At 34.9% G+C, this 27409-nt stretch overlaps 2 protein-coding genes across 7 annotated transcripts in view; both read right to left on the bottom strand.

Moving 5' to 3' along the window:
* ap2b1 (adaptor related protein complex 2 subunit beta 1) overlaps positions 1-23135 on the bottom strand; it is a 67081-nt gene extending 43946 nt beyond the window's left edge. For 3 of the 5 annotated variants that reach the window (XR_012405774.1, XR_012405773.1, XM_068221111.2), the window contains exons 1-12: positions 23010-23135; positions 22502-22556; positions 20449-20554; positions 20220-20355; positions 18903-19148; positions 15617-15807; positions 12338-12559; positions 11872-11992; positions 7660-7755; positions 5732-5847; positions 4062-4227; positions 767-865 (exon numbers count right to left, since the gene is read on the bottom strand). Coding sequence is in view for 2 of the 5 variants with exons in the window: in XM_068221111.2 (XP_068077212.1) it covers positions 767-865; positions 4062-4227; positions 5732-5847; positions 7660-7755; positions 11872-11992; positions 12338-12559; positions 15617-15807; positions 18903-19148; positions 20220-20355; positions 20449-20554; positions 22502-22538 (1536 nt within the window). In the remaining 3 variants the exon portion in view is untranslated. 5 annotated transcript variants of the gene reach the window in all.
* lrwd1 (leucine-rich repeats and WD repeat domain containing 1) overlaps positions 1-27409 on the bottom strand; it is a 779065-nt gene that overhangs the window by 573211 nt on the left and 178445 nt on the right. The window lies entirely within an intron of this gene.

The following is a 27409-nucleotide window of genomic DNA, read 5'->3' as shown; positions in this document are numbered from 1 at the left end:
GGCGTGTAAATATCCTCATTTCAAAGCATTTATTCAACAAACGATCATTTATTTAACAATTTGTGATAACATAATATTCACTTCATAAAGACTGTAATACTCTGTGATGCATAAATTAAATGCAAATCCATATTGCCATTGCTTTAAATGTCTCCCCTCCCAAGCGACACTCGCCCCTTTAGTTTGCCAACTGTCTATTTTCAAGCGCATTAGGTGATCGTAGCAAACTTACTGAATTTTCACGGAAACATATAGTAGGAAGGTCTCTACTTGGGGTTGAAAGAGTGAGAAATAAAAATTACATAGATATATAGCTTGCCTACGACCCATAAGTATTTATTCAGAAATTGGCATTAAAAGGTAATCTGTATGGAACATTGTTGTGTACGGAATATGGTTTGTCAACGTTATTAGTTCATGTTAGTAAATACTTTAACAATAACTAATGAAATCCTATTTTACAATGTAACCATATTTGTAACAAAATAAATGCTGTTAAATTGAAAAGATGAATCACAGAGAATTTTGCATCTGTAATAAAAACTGATTTCAAATCCAAATCCAATAGTGATTCAGAGTCAGATTTAAATATTGAAATCTAAAATGAGAATTTAGTAATCGAGAGAAAGTTCTAATTGACAGGTGATTAAAAAAGTTAGTAGCCACAAAAGTAGTTTATTTCAAACCCTGGAGTGACTAACAGCAAAGCAAAAATATTTTAGCTGATCTCAAGGTGTAGTGTTTATAATGGTCAAGCGCATCTCACCTGAGTGGCCAGACTGAGCACCTGCTGAACCAGCTCCTGAGTCTCAGAGGGCTTCTTCAGGAACAGCTTCACTATGGCTGTCAGCAGAGTCAACTGGACCTGAGAATAACAATGCGGTAGAATAAGATCTGCACTTTTATAGAAGTTATATAGTATACCAGTAAACAAAACAAAAAGCTACTACACATAAAACAGGGTTCCCACTGTAAGCCAAATACCAAATTCGCTGGGGCCTCATGTATCAACGCTGCGTACGCACAAAAACTTTGCGTACGCCAGGTTTCACGCTCAGAATCGCTCACGTTTGGATTTACTAAAGATGAAATGAACGTGGGAATGTGCGCAGCTCCACGCCAACTTCATGGCTGGCGTACGCACATTTTTTGTGCGTGTCTGTTTTATTTCCATTGGCGACTCCTAGAGGCAGTTGTGTTAAATTGCACTCTACAAAGTGTCTTTGTCCAATGGGAGCTATATGAGACGGGTTCATCTAGCAGGTATATAAGGTTTTCATACCATGCAGTTGACCAGCCAAACATTAAAGCGCAATTTGGAGCGATCGCCGGTTTTCCCAATGTAATCGGAGCTATCTACTGCACGCACATTGCTATAAAGACACTATATAAAGATGAATTTGCATGCGTGAATCAGAAACATTTCCATTCAATAAATATGCAAATAAAATATGATGCACACACTTATTAATGATTCCTACTTGTCTTCATCATGTCCTCAATTCCGGAGGACAAACTTGCAAATAACACCGCTTTTCTCCGGTCTACCTCTGAAAGGAGCACCTCCAATTCACATTCTGTTCAAAGTTTCTCTTCTTGCTTGCTTTTGCCAGTGCTTTTTCGTTTGGTTTTGCCAAAGTATAGTAATTAGCATATTCATAGGGGGGAGGAGGCAGGAAGGGGTTTTGCGCTCGCGCATGTTGCGCTCAGTGTCACGTTCATTCGGATATACAAAGAATTTGCGTGGGATTCGGCGTACGCAGTGTTTCATACATCTGAATTTTTTTTCTGCGTACGCACAAAGCTGTAAATGTAAATGTTTTAGTATGATTTCCACGCAAGTTTTCGTACATGAGGCCCCTGACCTTAAAAGACTAAAGGATGAATTTCTATGGCCTAATGAACAGAAAAAAAGGCTGCTCTTGTTCTTAGAATAACATAACAATAGTTTAGAACAGCGTTTGTTCAACCACATTCCTGTAGGACCACGAGCTCTGCACATGTTCCTTGTGTCATAACAAAACACATTTTTTTGGATCATCAGATCCAAGATCAGATCATAACATGATTTGGATCATCAGACTGACAGTCAAAGGAGTCATCCAAAACATGCATTGTTGGTGGTCATAAGAAAGATGGTTAAGTCACACTAGTTTAGAACATCATTTTGCATGACTTTCTTATAATACTCTATTTAACATATATAAGGTGTTTAAACATTGATGCAAATAACAAAATAATAATAATAAAGAAAAAATATATGAGCTAGTACAGAATAACAGAAGCGAGTTGACAATACACATTGCATGTACATGGCAACTAATTGTCATTAGATTATAAGTTGACTGTTAGGTTGGGGTAAGTGTAAGTTGACATGACATGTTTCTTATAGTCAGTTAAATGTCTGTTGAAGGAGCAGTATTAGCAGATATTAAATAGACAGTCTACTAATACTCAAGTGGACCATCAAAATAAAGTGTTACCAATAACTGACCTCAGACTATGAACAAAATCTGAGGTACTTACTGATTGCAATGCTGTGAAGCGCTCACTTTTCCATATTTGATAGTACTATTGCAGATTTACAACTCTTATATATTTATTTTTTCTGTCATCTACCTTTAACTTCCAGTCTTTAAAGTGGACATTCTGAAGCCAAAGCTCCTAATACTTATATTATCCTGATTCTGATATATGAAATGTGCCTCACGCCTTCTTTTGAGTGACGCTCCTGGCTGTTAGCCCCCTGGAGGCTGGCTGCAGTACAAGTCATAAACCCTGCCTCCTCTGTGTCAACGAATGAGACTTGAGCCATAAAATGTCCCGAAAGTTGGTTTTGGTCAACTGAGACGGTGGTTATCAAGCTGATTTACGTTCAAATGTTCATTTTTGTAAACAGCCTGTTTTTAGCCAGAAATCTAAGGATATAAAAACAGGGCGTGCAATCATGACCGACTCCGTCTGAGCTTTGGTAGGAGATTAAGGTATCCATGTTCGATTTCAGTGTTGTTTTACCATAAAAAAATGAGTTGTTCAGCAGTGAACTTTACTTTCTGACCTACAGGATCTGCTCAATCACTTTATTTGGTAAAGTGTGGGCTTTACCAGGCTTTATCTTATGAAAGATCATTTATTCCTGCAGTCCAACATATATTGTTTTTATTAAATTATTAAAACCAGCTTACATCACAGTTTTTCAACAAGTCGTATATTATCACTTGTTTTTAAATGTAAGTGCTTATACTTATTTAGCGAGCCTTTGTTACAGTGCAGATACGGGCAGTCAAATGAGTAGTTCGGGGCGCGTGGTTGATTTGACATACAAGCGTTTAGTTTGAAGCTTGATTCCACAGCTCGGTCTCTGACTCCATCCGGCAGTCCTTCTGCGCATACCCAGGCTCCAATTTCAGAAGTTTTTTTGTCTGTCATGAGGTGTTTTGCATTTAAAGCGTTTAATAGAAAAAGGCGCTGTCAAATCGTTCATATTTCTTTTTACAGTCTATGGTTAGGACATTTATGAAGTGGGCTTGACAAACCACCTGTAGAAACACACTACTGTCTATATATAACCCTTCTCCTTACTCTAGCACTTAATTCTCTGAGCACTAACAGTTATTTTGTATAACTAGCACTTATTGTGTGTATTTCCTCTTTTTGTTGAATCGTTGAATGCGTCTTTAACTAAGTCGACAAAAGCATCTGCTAAATGATTAAATATAAATGTTAGTCATGAAACAATCCGATACAAAATCACAGCTTGATAAAAGGAAACTAAAATGTATAGTGACCAACAAAAAAATCCCTGATATTCCATGAATTGGACAAAAATGTAAACATTTCCTGACTTTTAATTTCTGGAATAAACCTTTTAAAATTCCAAGACCAGTAGGAACCCAGATAAAAACATGATACCAAAAAATAATAATGATAATTATACATACACACAAACACAAAACCAAAGAAAAAAAGCAACAACAAACCATTAAAGAAACAAATAATGATAAAAATTACATCAAAATAAATAGTATACTGATTAATTTATAACAGTAAGAATGTAAAACCTGAGTGCTTTCATCATGGAAGCCCTCGAGGAAACTCTCCAGTAGCTCATCAGCGTTGTCGATACGCTCTGCATATTCGCCAACAATCCAGATCATGGCTCCTCGAGCGTCAGGTTCATCCAGAGAGTCCAGGTTTTCACACAGAGTGGCGATTATGCTCTCATACCTGTGCAGATTACAGGGAGACGTTTCAGCAGCGGCAAACTGTTATGCCACATAGACTTTCCAGATTTCTTCAGAAACACAAACTCATAAAAACCTCTGCAAAACCTTGAGATGCTCTTCACTTTTAAGTATCATAGCAGAGGTTTTAAGATTTGTATTTTTTTAAGGTTTATATTAACATGATTAAAGAATATTTTGCATTTGTGTGATGGTATTTTGGATGCTTTTGGTCTGTCATAAATAAATAAGCATTACACTGAAACCAACAACTCGATTAAGCATTCAGTCAAACCATTCATTCAAAATTGCTGATTTGATTTGAATCTTTATGAAAGGATCATTTGAATCACAAGAACAGATTCAGTCCGGAATGAAGCACAGCAGTGTTAATCTCAGATGCACGTATGTTCTGCTCTGGCTTTGTTTGGAAGTATTTTCTTTGATAAAATAGAAAACAAAAAGATAACATTGCATCTTACTAGATATTAACTTGTATGTTGAACTGCTGCAGAAAATCAATTTCCACTGTGATCATGCAAATTAAATGTAAATCAAAGGCGGCAACACCAAGGCTCCAAAAATACAAATTTATTCAATTAAAAAGGCTGACACAGAGCGTGTAACGTTTCGAGCCGCCGGCTCTTCATCAGACAATGTTTATCACAATCAGGTGCTTCTTTTTATACACTTCCGGATCACATGATCTCCTCTCACATATATGTCAACATATACATACATGCATATGTATTCATACACAGTCGTTCATATATACATATACATACACATGAATACGTATACACATTCACATATAGTCTATAGCTTTGATATTAGAAATCAAATTACAAAAAAAATATATATATATAAATACATAAATAAACTATAATATTGCATCACAAATTATAATAAAGAAAAATAAATAAATAAGGGGGGGATAATAATAATAATAATTATATATATATATATATATATATATACACATATACATATATATATATATATATATATATATACATACATACATATATATATATATGATACACCAGACTATACAACAAAATATAGCCAAAAAACCTTTAAACCAATTCGTATTCATGTGTATGTATATGTATATATGAACGACTGTGTATGAATACATATGCATGTATGTATATGTTGACATTTATGTGAGAGGAGATCATGTGATCCGGAAGTGTATAAAAAGAAGCACCTGATTGTGATAAACATTGTCTGATGAAGAGCCGGCGGCTCGAAACGTTACACGCTCTGTGTCAGCCTTTTTAATTTAATAAATTAGTATTTTTGGAGCCTCGGTGTTGCCGCCTTTGATTTACATTCAATTTGCACTTTTTGCGGTTTTGGCTGAGCACCCAATTAAGAGAGATGTGCGTGCTTTTGTACAGTTTTTTCACTGTGATCATGCACCCACTGATATGAGTGGTGGAGTAGACAAGAGAAACTGTTTCATGCAGAAATTGAATGCATATATATGGGAGCTATGGACTGACTTGTTGGGATATTTGCGGAAGATGTCCCTGATGACCACAATGGCTTCCTGCACGACGTAGTTGACTTTGGTCTGGATAAGGTCCAGCAGGGTGCTAACACAGCGCTCAGCGGATTGCTAGAAACACAGATACAAGTGAAGATTTATAATCAACAAATTACTGACATGTGCGGGAATCAACCAAATTAATTACAGCAACCTAGACCACACAGAACCTAAAAAAGGTACACATTCAAATTTGAGTTTACAAAAACAAATTGTTTATTATGACAAATGTTATGTTATACAATTATTTTAATCACTTTCAGCAGTGTTTTGTGCAATTCAAAGAGTTTTCTTTTTAAACGATACCAAACTTTTGCATTTACACCTCTGCATGTGGATTTGGGAATCTTTTGAATTTGGGTGGGCAAAATCCAGGCGGAAACCCCAAAATAACACTTGACTTTCAGAAGTTAAACTCATTTAGTAAACTCACTTTGAGAACATACAATTTTTTAAAACGCTGATTTATGTTTGGGAATGTGCATTTTATGTGCAAACAAAAGATTTATCAGACAGTTATGTGGAATAGTGAGACATAAAAATGTGAATATTAACCCTTATGTTATGTTGGGGAAGTTTTCATCCACTCTGGGGTGATTTTGAGTCTTAATTTGACCACAACTTTCTTTGTGTTGCAACAAGTGGAATGATTTTTGGTGACAAATCTTATTATGACACATAAAGTCAGAATTATTAGCCCCACTGTTTGTTTTTTTCCCACAATTTTTAATTGTGTTAATTTAACAGAGAGCAGATTTTTTTCAGCACATGTCTAAACATAATAGTTTTAAAAACTCATTTCTAATAACTGATTTATTTTGTCTTTGCCATGATGACAGTAAATAATATTTGCTAGATATTTTTCAAGACACTTCTATACAGCTTCAAGTGACATTTAAAGGCTTAATTAGGTTAATTAGGTTAACTAGGCAGGTTAGGGGAATTAGGCAAGTTATTGTATATATGTGTATATATGTATATAACAATGGTTTGTTCTGTAGACAGTCGAAAAAATAGCTTAAAGGGGCTAATAATTTGTCCTCAAATTGTTTTTTAAAAAATTGATAACTGCTTTTATTCTAGCCAAAATAAAAACATTTAAGACTTTCTCCAGAAGAAAAAATATTTTCATACATACGGTGAAAATTTCCTTGCTCTGTTAAACATAATTTAGGAAATATTTTAAAAAAGAAAAGAAAAAAAATCAAAGGGGGGCTAATAATTTTGACTATATTGGGAAAATGATTTGAAAATAAGAAACAACAACTCAACAATACACTCAGGGCAAATGTTTTTGACCCATTGTCTTTCATTATAATGACAGGTTTTGATTACAAAGCCATGACACCACAGTATTACGTATTCTAGATTGTTAATGGTTTTCTCTGTTGGAGAATGGCAAAATGTGTAATTTTTGCTGCTGATCATCAGTTGCAGTGCAAAAAAGCTTAGATTATGACTTTTATATGGAGTTATATAGAGTATAATGTGTGTGCTTGTTAGAGAGACCTTTGTGCACTTATCTTGATATATCTGAGAAAATCAAAATAAGCAGCTCAGCTCTCAGAACATAGTAAACATAGTAAGTGCATTTAAGCATGCACATGTAATTTGTTTTTATACCCCATACGAAAACCAGAAACATACCAGAGATAATGGTGCCAACTGATGATCAACAGTAAAAAATGTAAATTTGACATCTTCCCAAGAGAGAAAACCACCAACATTTAAGAATGCATGATTATTTGGTGTAAAGACTTTGCAATTAAAAAATGTTGCTATAATGGAAGTCAATGGGGTAAAAACAGCCACCAACATATTGAAAATGTAGTCTATTTGAACAATATACATGGGTTAAAAGCTTAATAATGCAGCAAGACTTACCTCCACTTTGATGGCACAGCGACCAATGGCTCGCACGGCTTTCCGAACAAAGTCTACATCCACCTCAGTGGCATATTCCTTCAGCTCAGCCAGGACCTACAGAAACCAACAGCACAGTAGGTGGATTTCTACAAAAAAAGACTGCTGAAGTGAAACGCTCAACCTGTCGATTTTAAGTCAACAGGTTTACTTACTTTTTGAATTTAAGTAACGGCTTTTTACAGTGCATGCATGTGTTCTTGTAAAAAATAGATAAATATATAAAAATAATTAAAACAATTAAAAAATACATTGCCTTTGTGTGTTTTGCTTGCTTTAGGCCTGTTATGAATCCATAAACATTACAATAGGAAAAAATTCAATTAAGCATTCAAATCAAACCATTCATTTTTATATTCATTCTGAATATAAAAATACCACTGAACAGAAAATGTAAAACTATTGATAATTAAGTTAACTCGATTGTTATTGTAAATTTAAATGGATTGAACATAAAACAATAAAGTTGACCACAAAAAAACTCAAGAATTGTTTTGATTCTTCTCATTTTAATTAAGTAGTCTGAACAAGAGTGAATGATGCAGCTTTAACGCAACTTTAGTTCTACTAACTTTAATTTAATTCTTTAAAAACTAATGAAAATTAGTTGGAGTGTCAAAATGAATTGTTTCTTCAGTGCACCGCGATGCAGACGAGGACAAATCGGTATCGGTTCAGTAATAATCATAGCCAGTTACTATGTAGTGACATCATTTATCTCATATGTGCTATAAGTCACCGTAGCTTAGTATGGCGAGGGAGGCGAGCGCGAGTATTTACAACGCTCCAACTACTTTAAAACGCAGTAACTGTGTGCACAATTTCACTGCGTGTGTGTTTGCTGGACAGTCTTTCACTGACACTTACAGCAGAAACCCCTATTTTACTGCGATTGAAAGAATGGAAGTAAACTTTCCCTCTCTCTCTCTCACACTGTGGCCCATTGACCTGCTGGCATCACTTTTCCTCTCCTCTCAGCTGTTACACCGATACTTCTGGATATGACTAGAGCTGCACAATTAATCGTTAAAAGATCGCGATCTCGATTCGACCCCCTAGACGATCTTAATCCCGGATTTCTACGATTCTGTAAATCATATTTTCAAGTTCAGGAGAGAAGAAAAGGCGGCTGCACGAGTCTTTTCATTGTTTCACACATGTTGCTCAGTGACATTGACACCTCCAAATGATGTTGAATGTACTGTATTTATAAGGCATAATTCACCTAAAAATGTCATTTTTGTCCTAACATGATGTTTTCACGATCGGGAAATCACACGTGACATAAGCTGCTGACCGTGAGCTGTTATCACAGAGAGGGCGCGCACGCTCTACTTAATGATAGACGCGCGCGTCTACTTAATAGTGAACAGAACCTGCATATGTTGCGAGTAACAGGTAATACAGTTGCACACAATATTCAATTTGTGGCACAGAGTGATCGTTTGGGAGCCGCGCGCAAAGTATAAACAAGCACTTAGCTGTCAAAATGAAACCGAAAGTTTGCACTTCATTTGAATGATCATATCACATTTTAGAGTTATGATTACGACAAGCATTTGATGTTTTTTCTTTCATAGCGAACACACATGAAAATAAATGTTTACAATGTCAGTATAACTACTCTAGCCTATATATTGTTGAATGATAATGATAATGGCAAATGTCTGATTTTACCAGTGAATAAAATTGTCTAATATGACAGATTGCAAGCATATATCTCAAACATAAAAATTCAACATCAGATTTATTATAAGTAGAATAGAATTATTTATAGAAACCAGAAGACCTACACATAATATTATTATCGATGTTGTGCCATATGTTTCTTTAGTGATCTTGATTTTAAGCAACAAAAAAACATATAAATAAATAAATAAAAATAATCGCGATTCTCGTTTTAGCCAGAATCGTTCAGCTCTAATACTCTGCAGAGTTTTCTCCACCGTGTCTATTATGAATCATCAGTGTCACTCTTCTGAGAAGAGCACCAGCACGTTAGAGCCAATCACTACCCTTTCTTTTGAGCGCGAGACCAATCAAAGGGGTGTAGGAAAGAACTTGCTAGACGGCTCAGAAAGCGAGTGGGATATTTATATTTGTTCATTTTCTATAAATACTTGTGTTGTTTAAAAGTACAGTTATTATATCTGACTGTTTGTATTAAAGAACAAAATTATATTACAAATAGTATTAAAATAAATGTATACATTTTAATACAAGAATTACTGTGTTGTGAAGAAAATATAAAACTGTGTGTGGAAAGCATCGTCAATGCACCGTGATGCACTGAGTTATGGAATTGAACCGAATCGATGGCATGACAATCATAACCAAACCGTGAGACCAGTGTAAATTCACACCTCTAAAAATTAGGTCCTTTCTAAACATACTGGACAATTACAAAGCAAAGTGGACAATAAAAACGTGTACATATTCCGGTTTTGCTTAAGAGCATGATCAAACAGCAGCCTTTTTGCACATGGATTGATGTTACAGCGTTTTCTAATATATAATGTAGTCCTGTCATTTTATTATTTGAAATAAAGAGCTGATGCATTTTCCTGTTAATGAAATCTAAATCTCAGGGGACTGCTGACATTGTTACTATTTGTTTGCTAGCATGACAGGCAAGACTTCAGCCTCCACATTAACATAAGTGACCATAAAAAGCATTGAGATAATGTAATTAATTCCGTTTTAATTAAACCTTAGCTGACTACCTCAGTCTTCAAATGAAAAACACTGACAAGTTGTATGTGATTGTTGTACTAATTTTCAAGGCAATTACAAAAACAAGATATTCAATAAAGATGGCATGTTATGCTATTTTAAAAGGTCATTATTTTGTTAAGCAAGTGCACCAGAAAAGATTAACATGCTACAAAGAACAGTTCACAGAAAATGAAAATGTACTCAATTCTTGCTCACTGTCAAATGGTTTCAAACCTTTATGTGGTTATTTTTTCTGTTAACTACAAAAGAAGATACTTTAATGGAAATGATGGAAACCAATGGCATCCATAGAAGGAAAAAAAAAATTAAGAAAGTCAAAAGCTATACCGGATTCCAACATTTGTCCAAAATATGTTCTTTTGTTTTTAATAGAAAGAAAAAAGCTCAAATTTGGGAAAAGGTGAGGGTCAGTCAATGATGACTGATCTGATTTTTTGTTTTTGTGTGTGTTTGAAGGGGCAAACTCTTTAATGCTCAAAAACATATGAATAACCGTCTGATTTCTATAAAGTCCCATTTCTGACTGTTCTGATTTCCCAGCTGACCCAATGTACTGTGATCGGTCAATATTAACTCCCCTTACCATAAGTGTAAAATTAGGACAATGCTGTTGATCTAATAAAAATTTTGAAAGTAATATCTGCACTTTGACTGAAGCTTTTTTTTTAGAGACTATGAGCTTTGTAACCCTGCAGTTGCTCATTATTCCTAACAGACAAGCTAGGAATACATTACAAAGCATTAGGCATGGGAATCACCAGAGCACCAACGATACGATACAATTTTATCACGATACACGTGTCACGATACAATATTATTGTAATTTTTTTTAAACGTTGCAATATATTCCAGGTTTATAACTTGTTAAAAACATTTGCCCTGAGTGTATTGTTTCCTGTCTGCAACGGAAACCCAAGCAACATCAGATTTAACTTAATATACTATTCGACCAAATAGTGTAATAAAATATTTGCAATATATCAATATGAGCATCCGTGTATCGAGTTTAGTATCGCCATAGAAAATATCGCAGTACTATATATTTATCTACAGCGGGGAAAATAAGTATTGAACACGTCATGTATTTTTCTGGGAATAATATTTCTAAAGTAGATGTGGAGATGGAATTGAACCAGATTTTGGTAAAAACCCAAACAATAAAAACATAAAAATAAAACAAATCAATGAAAATAAAAAACTCTCAACCTTTCATTGCTTATTTCACACCATGACAGAAAATAATAACAATGACTTTTTGTTGAACATCAGAATCTTTTTGAATTGATATGTTTCATTATGTAGTTTTTTCAGCCTGTATGTTTTGTTAACAATTAATTAATAAAATAAAAAAGAATCTTAGAAACACTGAGTGAAATGGGTTTGCATTACATTTCATACTGACTTTAAAAGCTAAAAGTCAAATATCTTTAGAGATACCTGGGCGATGTTGGCATGAGAGGCTAGTCGGATCATGATGTCCAGTTTCTCCAACTTGACATATATAGGGTCATTGTACTTGACAAAGAACACTTTAATCTCTTGCTTCAAAATCTCAGGCCTGCAGGCAGAGAGAGAGAGAGAGAGAGAGAGAGAGAGAGAGAGAGAGAGAGAGAGAGAGAGAGAGAGAGAGAGAGAGAGAGAGAGAGATAAAAAATCCAATGTCAAAGTCTCAGACAAACAAAACATGAAACAAGATATTTGTACAATACTGCCATCTAGTGACAATAAAGAACCATAAAAACTCTTGCATTAAAAAGATAGCTCACCCAAAAATAAACATTTACTCACTGTTTACTCTTCCTCAAATGGTTCCAAACGATGACACAATTTTGATTCTTTGGTGAACTATTTATTTAATGCCACAGAAAAAACAAGAACATTGTAATAAGGACAGACATCTTACCGTTTCTGCACAATAAGGTTGATATTCCTGAGCGCCACATATTGGACCTCTGGTTCGCCAGATAACAGTGTGACGAGGGGAGGAGAGAGCTTCTTCAGAAGAGTGTTGTAGTAATCAGAGTCTTTGGGCAGGAGCTCCAAAAACTTCATCAGTACCTTTACCGCCGAAAGCACCACAGCTGAATTAGCATGCGAGAGACGTGGCGTCACCCGCTCACAGATACTGAAAGACAGAAACAGGGAGTTAAGCACTCCATAGGTTTATCTTCACTGATTTGACTTGTCATAATAATACCAATGCTACACTTCCCAAAATGGCTAATCGTTATATTGAACCAGGAGAACAAAACCACAATTAATCCTTCACTCTTGGATTACTTTGGATTTGGAGGATTAGAATATTCATCATTGATAATGTCAGCAAGAAAAGAAAGTTATAATTCTCTTATCCCTATTGTGACGTACAGATATGAAAAAAGACCACTTAAAAAGTCTGTTTCTCTGGATTTTAAACTTATATTTTGTAAATTGTTGAAATTTTTTATTATTCATTTATTCATTTTCTTTATTCATAGTCCCTTTATTAATTCAGGGTCGCCACAGCGGAATGAACCGCCAACTTATCTCTGGGAAACATCCATACACACTCAAACACTATGGACAATTTTAGCCTACCCTATTCACCTGTACCACATGCCTTTGGACTGTGGGGAAACCCACGCGAATGCGGGGAGAACGTGCAAACATTACACAGAAACGCCAACTGACTCAGCCGAGGCTCGAACCAGCGACCTTCTTGCTGTGAGGCGACAGCACTACCTACTGTGCCACCTTGACATTTTTTTTTTCAAAGTTTAAATTAAAAAACACTGTCATTTAGAGCATGTTTTTACGTGTTTTATTTTCAAACAACACAAATTCCATGTTTTAATTTTAAACAAATAAGTAAAAAAATAACCATTCGGTGGAATTACACCGATTTTCAAATCACAAGAAAACATTTGTTACTCTGACAAAAAAAGAATGCTCTATTTGACAATATGTATATTTTTTATGTTTATTTGTTGATTATATGACCATTCAAACTTAGAAAAAAGAACAGAAATATTAATAAACCAAAACAATCAAATTAACTAATAAATAAGTATTGTCATGAACATACAATCAAATGAAAACAAACCAACAAATAAAAAGGTAAAGAATAATGTGGATTAATAAAACAATAAAATTATACAATTTGTATTAGGGCTGTGCGATTGATCGAAATCACAATTTTAAATGCTGCGATTAGTTAACCGCAAGAGGCTGCAATATGAAATATGTATTATTTAATTTCCCCCGCACAGAGAAAATGCGTGACAGCCGGCTATGTATAACAGTCTAACTAATCAACTGAGTGAGCACACTTTTGTTCTGCCCAATCAGAATTGCGCAACCAAACTATGACCACAATAAAAGAAAGAAAACAAACAGGAAAGCACTGACAAGTGGGATGATGGCGTTAATAGACCAATTAATATCAAAGAAAAACAGCAATTGTAATATGGGAATATTTTTGTTTCAAAGTCACAGACAGCGAACAAAAACAGGTCATTTTGAAAAGCTGTCACAGAATTGTTGCCACGGTTTACAAATTATTGAGCTGAAGCTTGATTACAAAATTAAATAGTAAATCAAATGGCAATTTCTTTTTTAAAAATTAATTAATTTAATTATATTAAAAAGTAATTAATCATTTATTATGTTTTAAAAATTGCCAATTAAATAAGTACCCCAAATCACACAGCCCTAATTTGTATTAGACAACACATGTTAATTCAAAAGTTAGAAAGGTAAAAACAGAAAAACAAATTCCTGGGAACAAAGATTAAACAAAACATGTTCTTTGACATATTTCTTAAAAAGAGGACATCTCTACCATTCTATTACATCCTTCCTCCTTTGCAACATTAGCCAGGGTACACAATCTTTATTGGCAATATGACGATATTAAATATGCAAGAAATTAGATCTTTATAGAATGAAGAAGGTCTTATTACTTTTCAAAGCTGTATGTATCCATGAAATGGCTTAATTAACAAAAAGAATGCACTGTGGGAATTGATTTTATCCATGGGGAATTGATTGGATCGTTGTTGCTTGCTATTGCTGAAATCTCATGCTAGTTACAGGTTGCAGGGACAACTACCTTTTAGGTTTGAATTAAATTATAGATTATGTATTAAATTTAAAGTGAGTCCCTCAAAGTTCTATTATAGACCTTATTTTTCTATCATCTTTGTGCTTCTTTCATTTCTTTCACCAGGACACAGAAAACATTTCGTACTTTAATACTTGGTAATACACCAATTGCACATTTCAGCGCAAAGCCAGACCGATAATATTTCTGTACATAGTATACACACAATACAATAATAATAATTCCTTGGACAGAATAAATCAAACCCTGCATTACAGCCAAATCCAGAAAATTCTTGTTTGACTCTTGTTTGATCTTTCAATTAAAGTCCAGCTATTCAAAAGCACTTTATATGGCCTGTACTCCACTATTATGCATATTGCTGTATAAATTACATATGAATTCAATGAACAGAATAAAAGAAATGTTAAAAAAGTAAGCCTCTATTTCCTCTCATGGGCTTATTCCCCAACAAATCTGTGCATCTCTTAATAACAGTCTAAAAAGGAAAGGCCTGTGAGGAAATAAAAGTAATGATAACATACAGCTCAGACTGCAGCAGTACTGATTTATTTACATACTGCTGTTCTATTCTTAAACTAAAAATGGACTTGTTCAATCTTAACCTGTCAGAACAGACAACATATGCCTCTAATCCATGCATATCTATGCAAAAAATACTCTAATTCACTTCTACTTTTTGATAATTTGGAGTATTTAAAATTATTACAACATATTTTTTATTATTACTAGTATTACTATTATTATTATTACAAATTAGTCATGCACCGATATGGATTTTATGGCCGATATTGATAACCGATATAAAGGCAGATAAATTAAAATATTTCAAAATGTAATATTTTTATAAAATAAACAACTGATTTTATTTTATAAACGTAATAAAAGTTTGAACTTATCTTAGAATAGCCTACGCAAAGCAAAAAAACAATACCATTAAACATAGTATTTATCGGCCGATAACAATATGGTCGCCGATATATCGTGCATCCCTATGACAAATACTAGAGTACACTCACTTTCTCCCCATAAGCTACATACAGACAATGGATAAAGTGGAGTAAAAAACAGAAAAAGTACCTCTGGGCCTCCCGCTCGTCTTTGGGGTTGTAGTTGGAGAGGCAGTCCAGGATGAAGATCTGGCCCCATTCAGTGCACTCATTAAGAGCCGTCAGAAGCTTGTTGATGTTCTGAGGGTTCAGGTCCAGAAGGTTGCTGTTGGGGTGAGACTCGCTGATCTCAGACAGAGCAGCAACTGCATTGGCCACAACCTATAGGAGAGCATCAGATTTGAATAAAAACTGCCAACACATAGGTATAGACTCGCAAGTATAGATTTCTTTCTTTGTTTCATGCTTATTCCAAAACTAAATATATATAAGATGTTTCGGATTCAAGATTTACTTTAACATCTTTTTTTTTAATCAAAGATATCAAAATAAAACACGCTGATCATGGAAGTATTAAAACTACTAATCTATATTAATGTATAGGGGGATTTATATGATGAATATTTTAATGATAATATCCCTGCGATACTAAACATTTGAGTGTAAATTCTGCATGTCTTATTCAGAACACGTTTTTATCCAGAACCTACTCTTTAAGATCTCAAAACTCAGGGCTTCTGGTAGTACCTAGAATAAAAAAGTCGAGTAAAGGAGGTCGAGCCTCCTCATTTATGGCTCCTAAACTCTGGAATAGCCTTCCTTGATAATGCCCGAGGCTCAGAAACACTCTCCCAATTCAAAACTAGATTAAAGACCTATCTTTTTATCAAAGCATACACTTTGGCCGTATGATTCATGAATGTTATTCACGCAGGTTTTTGCATCTCGTTTATATACACTATGAACAGCATCTACGCTAATTATTCTCTTTATTCTCTATTTCACCTGGGGATACTCATCCCGAGGCCCTTAAACTACGCAGCGCCACTGATTCAATCCAAGACCAGCAACAAGATGATCCCAAGGTTTCCATAATCCTGGATCAGGCCGTATCCTGAACAGCTGCTGTTGTGGTCAGGGAGGAGTGGAGAGCATGAGACTGATTCCTGTAACACTCCAGGGACAGATGAGTCTTCTCTGAGGTACAGCAGTGCCCAGCCTACGGCGCCTTAATTGCGGCTCTGCACAAGACGTTTGGCCATAGGAGAAATGATTGTGCCCATCTGAGCCTGTTTTCTCTCAAGGTTTTCTAATTCTTCACTTTAGCCAATTGGTAATGTTTTCCTCGCAGCTGTCGCCTCTGGCTTGCATGGTTCGGGATCTGTAGAGCTTTGCATCGATGGATTTGCTCTTCAGTGTTTGGACTCTTAGTAGTGACTATTAAACCACACTGAACTGAGCTAAACTGAACTGAACAGAACCTAAACACTGAAAACTTAACTGACACTGTTTCAATTCACTATGATATTCTATGTGAAGCTGCTTTGACACAATTTACATTGTAAAAGCACTAAACATATAAAGGTGAATTGAATCGAATTAAATAGCTTTTATCCCAACGATTATAAAACCAAAACACGTTTTGTTACAACGTCAGGAATTACTTGATGCAATTTATAATTTAAATGCTGATCAAACTTGCTCAGATCTTCCAAAATGGCCACAGAAAAATTCTTAAATTAGGATTTAATTTGAATTTCTGCAATTGCAAAATTATTAAACGATTAATTACATCCAAAATAAAAGTTTGTATTTACATAATATATTTGTGTACTGTTTATATTATTTCTACATAAATACACAGATGGATGTAATAATGCATATTTGATCAATTATGTGTATATACACAAACATATACAACTATATATACCTTTTCAAGTTTAAGCAACAACAAATAATAACTTGACTTCTAGTTGATCATTTGGTATCAGAAGTGGTAAGAATTAAAAAAGAATTAATATTGTGTATGACTCCAATGAGCTTGGAGGACTGTATCCGTACATCTCTGCAATAACTCATATAACTTATTAATAAAGTCATCTGGAATTGGAAAGAAAGCGCTCTTGCAGGACTCCCAGAGTTCAACAAGATTCTTTGCATTCATCTTCAATGCCTCCTCCTTCATCTTACCCCAGACATGCTCAATAATGTTCATGTCTGGTGACTGGGCTGGCCAATCCTGGAGCTCCTTGACCTTCTTGGTTTTCAGGAACTTTGATGTGGAGGCTGAAGTATGAGAAGGAGCGCTATCCTGCTGAAGAATTTTCCCTCTCCTGTGGTTTGTAATGTAATGGGCAGCACAAATGTCTTGATACCTCAGGCTGTTGATGTTGCCATCCACTCTGCAGATTTCTCGCATGCTCCCCCAATGAATGTAACCCCAAACCATGATTTTTCCTTTATTAAAATTGACTGATTTCTGTATGAATCTTGGGTCCATGTGGGTTCCATTTGTGTTGAATGGGATGCAGTTCACTAGATGATTTATGGGCAAAATCTACCTTCTGTCACCTTTCCAGATTTTATTTTATCCGTGCACGCTGGGGTATATTGTGATAATTTTTCTCTTTTGCAGGGCTCAACAATAAGGACTGCCCGGTGGCCCAGGGCTAGCGTGAGAGATGCTTGGAACAGTAGACAGGATCATTACTGGCCCGATTGGGACAGTACTGCCTTGTCACTAACATTTAATTCGTCTGCGACTATTTGTTAATTGCATGCATTTTAAGTTTGTGCTTTTAAGTACTACCTTGTCTGTGATGTCGTAAACACCATATTGCTTTAAGGTTCCTCTTATCTGATTTGATGTTTTGAGCATGCAATTTTTTTCCATAACCTGGTAACAACCAGAACAGAGAAGATACAGCAACATGGCGGCAACATCAACATATAAGGCTAAAAGAAAATGTCTGTTTCTAATGTCTTGGAAGCAGACATTTACATATGAGCAACGTGATGTTTTGCACAGTTTGCCGTCAGTTTGACAAGTCAGCCCACTCTGATGTGGAGGCTGAAGTATGATAAGGAGCGCTATCCTGCTGAAGAATTTTCCCTCTCCTGTGGTTTATAATGTAATGGGCAGCACAAATGTCTTGATACCTCAGGCTGTTGATGTTGTCATCCACTCTGCAGATTAAATAATTTCGAACTGTAATAAAATACCTCCACATTTTCCATACTACTCTTTTTGTTTGCATAACACTGTAATTAATTTTTTTTAAGTATTAAAATTGTAGATTCACAAACTTGCGGCTAAAATATAGCTATTAACTTCCCTTTTTTTTTTTGGTGGGGCCAGTGAAAATTTTGGCAGGGCAAGTAAAAATCTAAACCACTGGCCCGATCAGACCAGTACAAAAAATCCTTAGCGTTGAACCCTGTTTTGTTAAAAATAGCATTGAATAGAAATATCTTACCATGGGATTGGAGTCAGCGATCAGGTCCCGGAGAGAGTCCAGGAAGCCCTGGTCCTCCACCATCTGAGCATTGATGTCATGCAGTTTGGCCACACACACGGCTGCAGTCTTCCTCACGTACGGGTCTTCATCCTTCAGACACTTTCGCAGAGGTTCACAGAGGTACTCAGTGATCTTGTCCACGCGGATACAACCCATCGTGCGCACAGCCAGAGCACGGATCAGAGGGTTTGGATCCTCACAGTCCTACAAAAAAGGGAAAAGGAAAGAACAAATTCAGATGTTCTGGTGGAATTGAGGCCTGCACGATTGTGGAAAATATTGACATTGTAAAATTTTGTTTTGTGTGAAGTATGTATTGCAGGTTGTTCTGAATAGATCAAAAATAAAAATAATAATAAACTAAAATGATTTACTTTACTTAATGATTTGATTATTTTATATCATTTTCGAACTGATTTTAAAATTTTGATGTTGACATTCAAAGCCATCCACAATCTCGCCCCTCAATATTTGTCTGCCCTCATGCACATTTCTGTTCCTTCTCGCACCCTGCAATCTTCTTCCTCCCTACACTTGTCTGTTCCCTCTTCACGTCTATAGGCAACAGAGCATTCAGCCGCTCTGCTCCCCAGCTTTGGAACTCACTACCACCTGCCATCGGAAACATTGACTCCCTTACACTATTCAAATCAAGACTAAAAACCCACTTATTTAAAATGGCTTTTAATGCGTAAGTAACTGATTTTATCTGCACTATTGCTGTGTATATTTTTTATTATTTCTCTTGTTGTTTTATTGCTCTTGTTTTATTGTACGGTGTCCTTGAGTTGCCAGAAAGGCGCCTTTAAATAAAATGTATTATTATTATTATTATATTTATTTTTGAAATTCTTCTAGGTACAAATGTAACTGTGTAAGTTGCAAATTTGCAAATGTAACAGAAAACATTGTTTAAAAAATACTTTTCATGACTTCTACAAAATAATAAAAAATAGAAAAAATATTTCATTATTTCATGGGACCTTTTGCAATAGTTATATAAATACCTGCAAAAGGACAAGAGTAATAGTTAGAAACAAATTGCCTTAATTTCTTCTTTTTTTTTTTTTTTTTTTTTAGAGTTTTTGAAGAGGCTAATAGGCAAATAAAACATGCTATCGAGTCAATCTGAAAATCATGTGAAGCCATATTACCATACTGACTTTACTTTGATAGATCATGTAGCCCTGTTGGAATTTGAATATCTAAAACTAAACATCTGAACAGACTTATCCAAACTACCACTTTCTAAGTGCTACTAACAGCAAATTTTACCTTGACAAAGCTGTTAACTGCCATGATGGCCATGTCCGGCTGACTCTTGGCATAATTCATAAGGTACAGGTAAACCAGCTTCTTCAGCTCCAGGTTGTCCGTCTGCATGCAGTTCACCACATCTGGAAACAACGAACTAACAACGCAAGTAAAAAGAAATAACCTTCCTGTTACTATTCGACTCGACCATCTTCTGATAATGCAAGAGGTATTACAGATAAATGAGTACCTGACATCCTTGCCCACCGTCATGGCGGCGATGACTTTCTTCACTGCCTCTTTCCTCTTCTCCTTCTTCTCATTATTCAGCTCGGCCTTCAGCTCAAAGATTTCTCCTAAAACAGGAAATAAAATGATTATTATTACAGTCAACCCATCTGAGTTTTCTTTTTAACCAAGGCTAATGCTGATAACAACGTCTAATAAAGAGAGCAGGAGCTATAAAGTACAGTAATGTCGAGCTTTATTGTCATTCCGCTACATGCGTGGACATACAGAAGAATGAAATGTCAAATCTCGGATGACAACGGTGCTACATGAATTAATCATATAAATTAATATAATAATAATAACAATAATAATAATAATAATAAATTAATCATAAATACAAACACAACACTGGACATAAGAGATATTTATTTATTTATTTATTTATTTATTTATTGCCACATCAGCAACTTATGGCTATTTCATGGCAAAATGCCCCTCCATTTCAGTTGGAGGGGCGGCATTCAATTTGATTTCAAATCAAAGTTGAACAATTTACAATGTTTATACATTACATTTTACAATTTTACAACTCAGTGTAAAATTGGCTCAGTGGTTAGCACTGTCACCTCATAGCAAGAAGGTCGCTGGTTAAAGTCCTGGCTGTGTGGAGTTTGCATGTTCTCTCTGTGTTCACGTGGGGTTTCCACCGAGTGCTAAGGTTTTCCCCAAAGTCCAAAGACTTCCACTATAGGTGAATTGAATAAACTAAATTGAGTGTGTGTGAATGCCTGAGAATGTATGGGTGTTTCTCAGTGCTGGGTTACATATGCTGGATAAGTTGGCGGGACTATAATAAAGGGACTAAGCCGAAGAAAAATGATTGAATGAATGAACTGAAATGGAAAAAATATTTTTAAATTTCATAGGGGCTTACAGGAACACATTTTGTTAAAATTTCATAGTTTCACTATAGTACCGTTGACAATAATAATTATAATAATGATAATGATGATAATAATAAAAATTTAAATAATAATAAAAAAAAATAATTATAATTCATTCATTTTCTTGTCGGCTTAGTCCCTTTATTAATCCGAGGTCGCCACAGCGGAATGAACCGTTAATTTATCCAGCAAGTTTTTACGCAGCGGATGCCCTTCCAGTCGCAACCCATCTCTGGGAAACATAATAATAATAATAATAATAATAAATTAAATAAGTTAGTTTCCTCGATTTATTATGCTTTTCTTTTTTTTTTATACTTTATTTATAGAAGTTTTTGTAAGAACATAACACCAAATAATGTACATCATATATATTTGTTGACAAACTTGTCTCAGTGTTATTACCTTATACTAACTAGAACATGCACCAAAACACAAGCAAACATAACAGCAATTTTACAGCACCATCACAAAACAATAAAGAAATTTTAGCCAGACTGATGGAATAAGAGACAGAATAGAATAACATGTAAAAAGGAAGTGGAGAGAAGAAAAAAAAAAATTACCAGAAAAAAAAAATATTACAGAAACATTAATAACCTATACATCTGAGGAAGGGGCCCCATGTTTTGTCATACAACTTTTGTTTGCCAAATCTAGAGAAGCGTATCCTTTCCAACTTGAGGGCAGAAACCATTTCAGCTAACCATTTAAAAAAATTTGGAGGTGTTGTGGATTTCCACTCCATCAGAATCACTCTCTTGGCCAACACCATGCCAAACATAAAGGAGAGTTGTTGATGTTTAGGCCAAGTTAGAGCCTGGTCTGACCATCCAAACAATGCTATTTCTACATCAATTTTTATGTCCATTTCAAAAGCCTGGGAGTAAAGTCCGAAGATACTTTTCCAAAATTCAGATACTTCTGGACAGGACCAAAATATATGACCATAGGTCCCGACTGCGCCTTTGCATATTATGCTTTTCTTAATGAAATACTGCACACATTTTGATTTTAGGATGCAATCAAAGGTCTATACGAAACATTATTTTGAGTAAACAGTCATTTATATCCTAATATCATTCCATACCTTAAATCAAACTGTAAGAAGATCATAAAGTGACTTGCCTTTTTTGTTGGTGGTGAAATACTTTGAGTCAGTCATTCTGACAGCTTCTCAAATCTGCAAAGGAGGAAATCACTTCAAGTTCATATGAAGTACATTCCCAAAACAACATTTTAGCAATTCAGAAAATCTGTACAATATCCTCACTAAATTAAATGCTAAATTAAAATATTTATGCGTTCATAAAATTAGGAAAAGGTCTTCAAATCTCAGTTTTACACAGGAAATCATCAGGGGACAGTTATGTGTGGACCATATACTACACGAACAAACAACACGACAACACAAGCCACCGACTACATACACCAAACACACATCTTCAACTCATTATTTAAAGCTGTGTGTCACCAATTTTAATCCTTTTTGCGTTTAAAAATGGGGCGTGACCGAAATAAATGATCCAGCTATGCTAGGCTAGTGAAAATCTTGGAAATCAGGACCTTTATCGGCTAAAAATAGCCGCCTGTCGTGTCCTAAATTGGGAAGCAAACAGATGATGTAAATACATACGGACAAGCGATGTAAGAATCGACGCGGGATGTACAGATGTGTGGTTATTGCAGCACTTCCCAACGAGGAGATGGAAGATGCGGTTGTTGGCACAGCTCGGTCGGCGCTGGAAGATGGAGCGCACCCGGAAAAACAAAATGACGAGCGGAACCAGTAAACGAGGAGAAGGTGCGACGTCGGAGCCACGCAAATGATACACCAGATGCAGATTATTATTGTTCACTACTTTTATTTCGACTGTTTTATTACTGCAAATTTTAAACCACAAAACAGGGAAAAGTCAACATCATAATATACACACACATTTAAATAAAATACAACAAATCCAACAAAACAAGCATCGGGGAGCAAATAATAATGTATATTTTGAGATTGCACTACAAAAGGCTTCAGTTATTCTGTTTTGAACCACTTTCCTTCTCCTAAAAAAGAAAACTATTAAAAGAGGGCCAATTTTTTTCCATTTACAAGAATATTTATTATATTTACCCATTAATAAAATACATTTAATTGGTCAGGCTGGAACATGACTGGGTTTTGGCTGTGCTCCCAGTCTGACTAGGCTTGTCAAGCTGATTTTATCTGGTCATCTCCCAGACTGACCAGCTAAGACCAAGCTGAAAATGGCTGGAAACCAGCCTTGAATGGCTCAACCCCCTGTAAAACCAGGCTGGTCAACCAGCTTAAACCATCCTAGGCTGGTTTAAGCTGTTTTATTTTCAGCAGGGAAGTTGAAAGCATCAGAAAAAGCAATAGTATCTGTATGCAGCCTCTATGATGCAAGCTGAGACTGCATATCTCAGAGATGCAATGTTAGACACAATGCAATTAATGGAGCTAGTGACACTGTGATGGGTAGAGTTAGGGGTGGGGTTAGGTGGGTGGATAGAATGCAGCTTAAATTGCAACTGCACCAGGTCTGCAGATCTGTTCATTTTAAGTAAGTTAAAGAAAACTATTTTGATGCATTTTGTTTTTCTGACTGAAATATGCTTATCAATATCAGAGACTCTTTAAATTAGAAAGCTCTATACACATTTTAAAATTTGTGAACCAGTATTTATTTAATAACTGCATACAAATTTATTGAGGATGATGGTATTCTGTTTATACTTTCCTCTTCCTATATATATATACGTACAAAGTCAGAATTATTAGCCCCAATATTTTTTCTTCTGAAGAAAGTCTTATTTGTTTTATCCTGGCTAGAATAAAAGCAGTTTAAAACAATTTTAGTGCACCATTTTAAGGACAATATTATTAGCCCCTTTAAACTATATATATTTTTTGATAGTCTACTGAACAAACCATCGATATAGAATAACTTGCCTAATTCCCCTAAACTGCGTAGTTAAGCTAATTAACCTAGTTAAGCCTTTAAATGTCACTTTAAGCTGTATAGAAGTGTCTTGAAAATACTATATATACAGGCCTATATTCATTGAAAAATGTAAATGCTGTTGTTCTTTAAATCTATCCATTTTAGTCTAACAGACAATAATTATATGTATAATATCTACATTCTGAAAACTGACTTTAATAATAAAAAAAACAAGGCTTTGGCAGCTGAAAGCTTCAACAGAAGATCTCAAGAGCAGGGTTTATACGGGTGCTGGAAATCCTTGAAACTGCTTGTTTAAATTTGTTTGCATTTTTAGGTTTAAAAAGTGCTCAGATTTTGGATAAAGTGCTTCAAACAGCTTGAAAATCTAATCGTGTTGCTTTCATAACCATTCATCTTAATAAATAAAGAATAATAATAAACTATTTAAATGAAAATAACTGTAAATGTAAAATAAATAAGTCTGCTTTTGCATACAATGAAAATTCAGTTTGCCTTTTGTTTATTCTGCGGTAGAAGAAAATGGATGGAGATTACAGTTTCATGAGGAACAATTATGAAATTAAAATAAATGGCAGATAAATGGCAGATTTAAGATGTCAGTGAATAATGTAAGAGAGTAAATGACAGCAACTTGTTGTTGGGATTTGGGATTTCAACCCAATTCTGGGTGTCAAAATGGACTAAACCAACTTCAAAGGTTTTTAAATTAAATTTATAAAATTAAATTTAACACCATGTTTGCGTTCGTCAACATTTTATACAATTTGCATTGAAATAACTTATCATTTCTCAGACTGTCCCATCAAAGAATTCCTCAGAATGCTATAATAAAGCAAACGGCATGTGCTATAAAATCTGTAATATTTGACACACTAAAGAGCAGGAAAAATCAGCAGCAGAATTTACACCCTTGTGTCAGCACCAGATGCCTGTGCTGATAAGTAAAGACCGAACAAACGTATCCACACAGCTCTAATCTACTCCTTACAAGATGTTTCCTCCACCAGTCATTTCAACGTGACCAGTGAAGCACACACTATAGGTGAAGTCTAATACATTTAGAGAAAGTACAGTTAAAGAAACAGATCAGCACTTTGCAAATACTAACTTTAAAAAAAATAAAAACAACTCCTGAAACAAATTCAAAGACATAAATAACATATTTCAATAGTCAAACTACAGAAAAGTACATTTAGTCTTTAGAACGTATATACAAAACAGGAAAATGAGTATAGCATATCCTAGTAATATGAATGCTTAAAAGTAAATTTAAAAATGGAATAATATATAATTAATTATTATAGAAAATACAACACCTTTACACATTTGCATACAAAACCTTTCACATTTTTTAGATTTGTCCCATTTAAATGCACCTTATTTAAACATCAAACATACATTTTATTATTAGACACATTTAAATATGTTTTAATAAGATTACTAAAATGTTTTAATGTTATTATTCATTCATTCATTTTCTTTTCGGCTTAGTCGCTTTATTAATCTGGGGTCGCCAATGCGGAATGAACCACCAACTTATCCAGCACGTTTTTACGCCGCAGATGCCCTTCCTGCCCAAAACCCATCACTGGGAAACATCCACCTAGCACCCAGAGGAAACCCACTCGAAAGCGGGGAGAACATGCAAACTCCACACAGAAATGCCAACTGACCCAGCGGAGGCTCGAACTAGCGACCTTCTTGCTGTGAGGCGACAGCACTACCTACTGTGCCACCATGTCTCCGTTTTAATGTTATCCTGTCTAAAATATTTGTAATTCATTTTTACAATATGTTACAAGTTTATTTGTGATTTCATTCTTTTTTAATGCAGATCTCCTTTAAATATATTTTGTCTGTATGGCTGGCCGTCAGAAATGTCTGTATTTATTGGACACAAGAATATGTTTTTTAAGAATTATTGCTGATTGATTGATCAGCCATGAGTACTGTATTTGTGTTTAAATGAAAACATAAGACAACAGAGAAAAAAGAAGGGGGAAAAAAACATTTTGGAGACTTTAAAGATTCTGTTTATTGAATTTGTAGCATTTTAGTAATAATAAAATTAATAAAAAACTTTATTTACCGTTTAAATCCATTCAAAGACATTCATTAAAAGCATGATTATGATAATTTTAAGTATTTTAAAATATACACACAAGGTCAAATACAGTCTGCGGTAGCTGTAGAAAGATATAGCTGAAATATAAAATATTTAATGAAACTGATAATCTTTTGGAAATTTTAGGGGAGAAAACTTTTCTCATTTTTTTAAACCTAACTTTAGATTCATTTTATTGATCGCAGCAGTTCCGTGTGTCTTTGGCACATTATTATTCATTCATTCATTTTCTTTTGGCTTAGTCACTTTATTAATCAGGGGTCACCACAGCGGAATGAACTGCCAACTTATCCAGCGTACAGTATGTTTTATGCAGCAGATTCCCTTCCAGCAACAACCCATACACTCTCATTCACAAACACACATCATTCACTACGGCCAATTTAGCTAACCCAAGTCATATAGTGCATGTCTTTGGACTGAGGGGGAAACCGGAGCACCTGGAGGAAACCCACACCAACACAGGGAGAACATGCAAACTCCACACAGAAATGCCAAATAACCCAGCCGAGGCTTAAACCAGAGACCTTCTTGCTGTGAAGCGATTGTTCTACCCACTGCGCCACCCCACCACCCATTATTATTAATATTATATTATTTCTATCAATATTACTATCAAATATTTTCTTGAAAGTAATCCATATACTTCAGCTTAAAGTTTATTCTTTATACTTAATTAAAGTCTGAAAATTAAAGTATAAAAATAAGCAGAAGGATCAACCTTCAATATTGTATGGAAAAAAAAGAACGACAGAAAACAAAGGAGGGATTTTTGGAGACTGAGCGTTTTGTTTATAATTATATAGTGCTAAATTGATAATGATTACACCAAAAAATGTTTTTCACTGTTTATTGCTGTTTAATTTACTGTTTAAATGTATTAAATAAAAAAAACTACTTTTATCAGCACCATGTGATACATGTAAAAGT

This window comes from Danio rerio, chromosome 5 (assembly GCF_049306965.1).
Source record: "Danio rerio strain Tuebingen ecotype United States chromosome 5, GRCz12tu, whole genome shotgun sequence".
NCBI lineage: Eukaryota > Metazoa > Chordata > Actinopteri > Cypriniformes > Danionidae > Danio > Danio rerio.
This window is presented reverse-complemented; position numbering and strand designations above follow the sequence as displayed.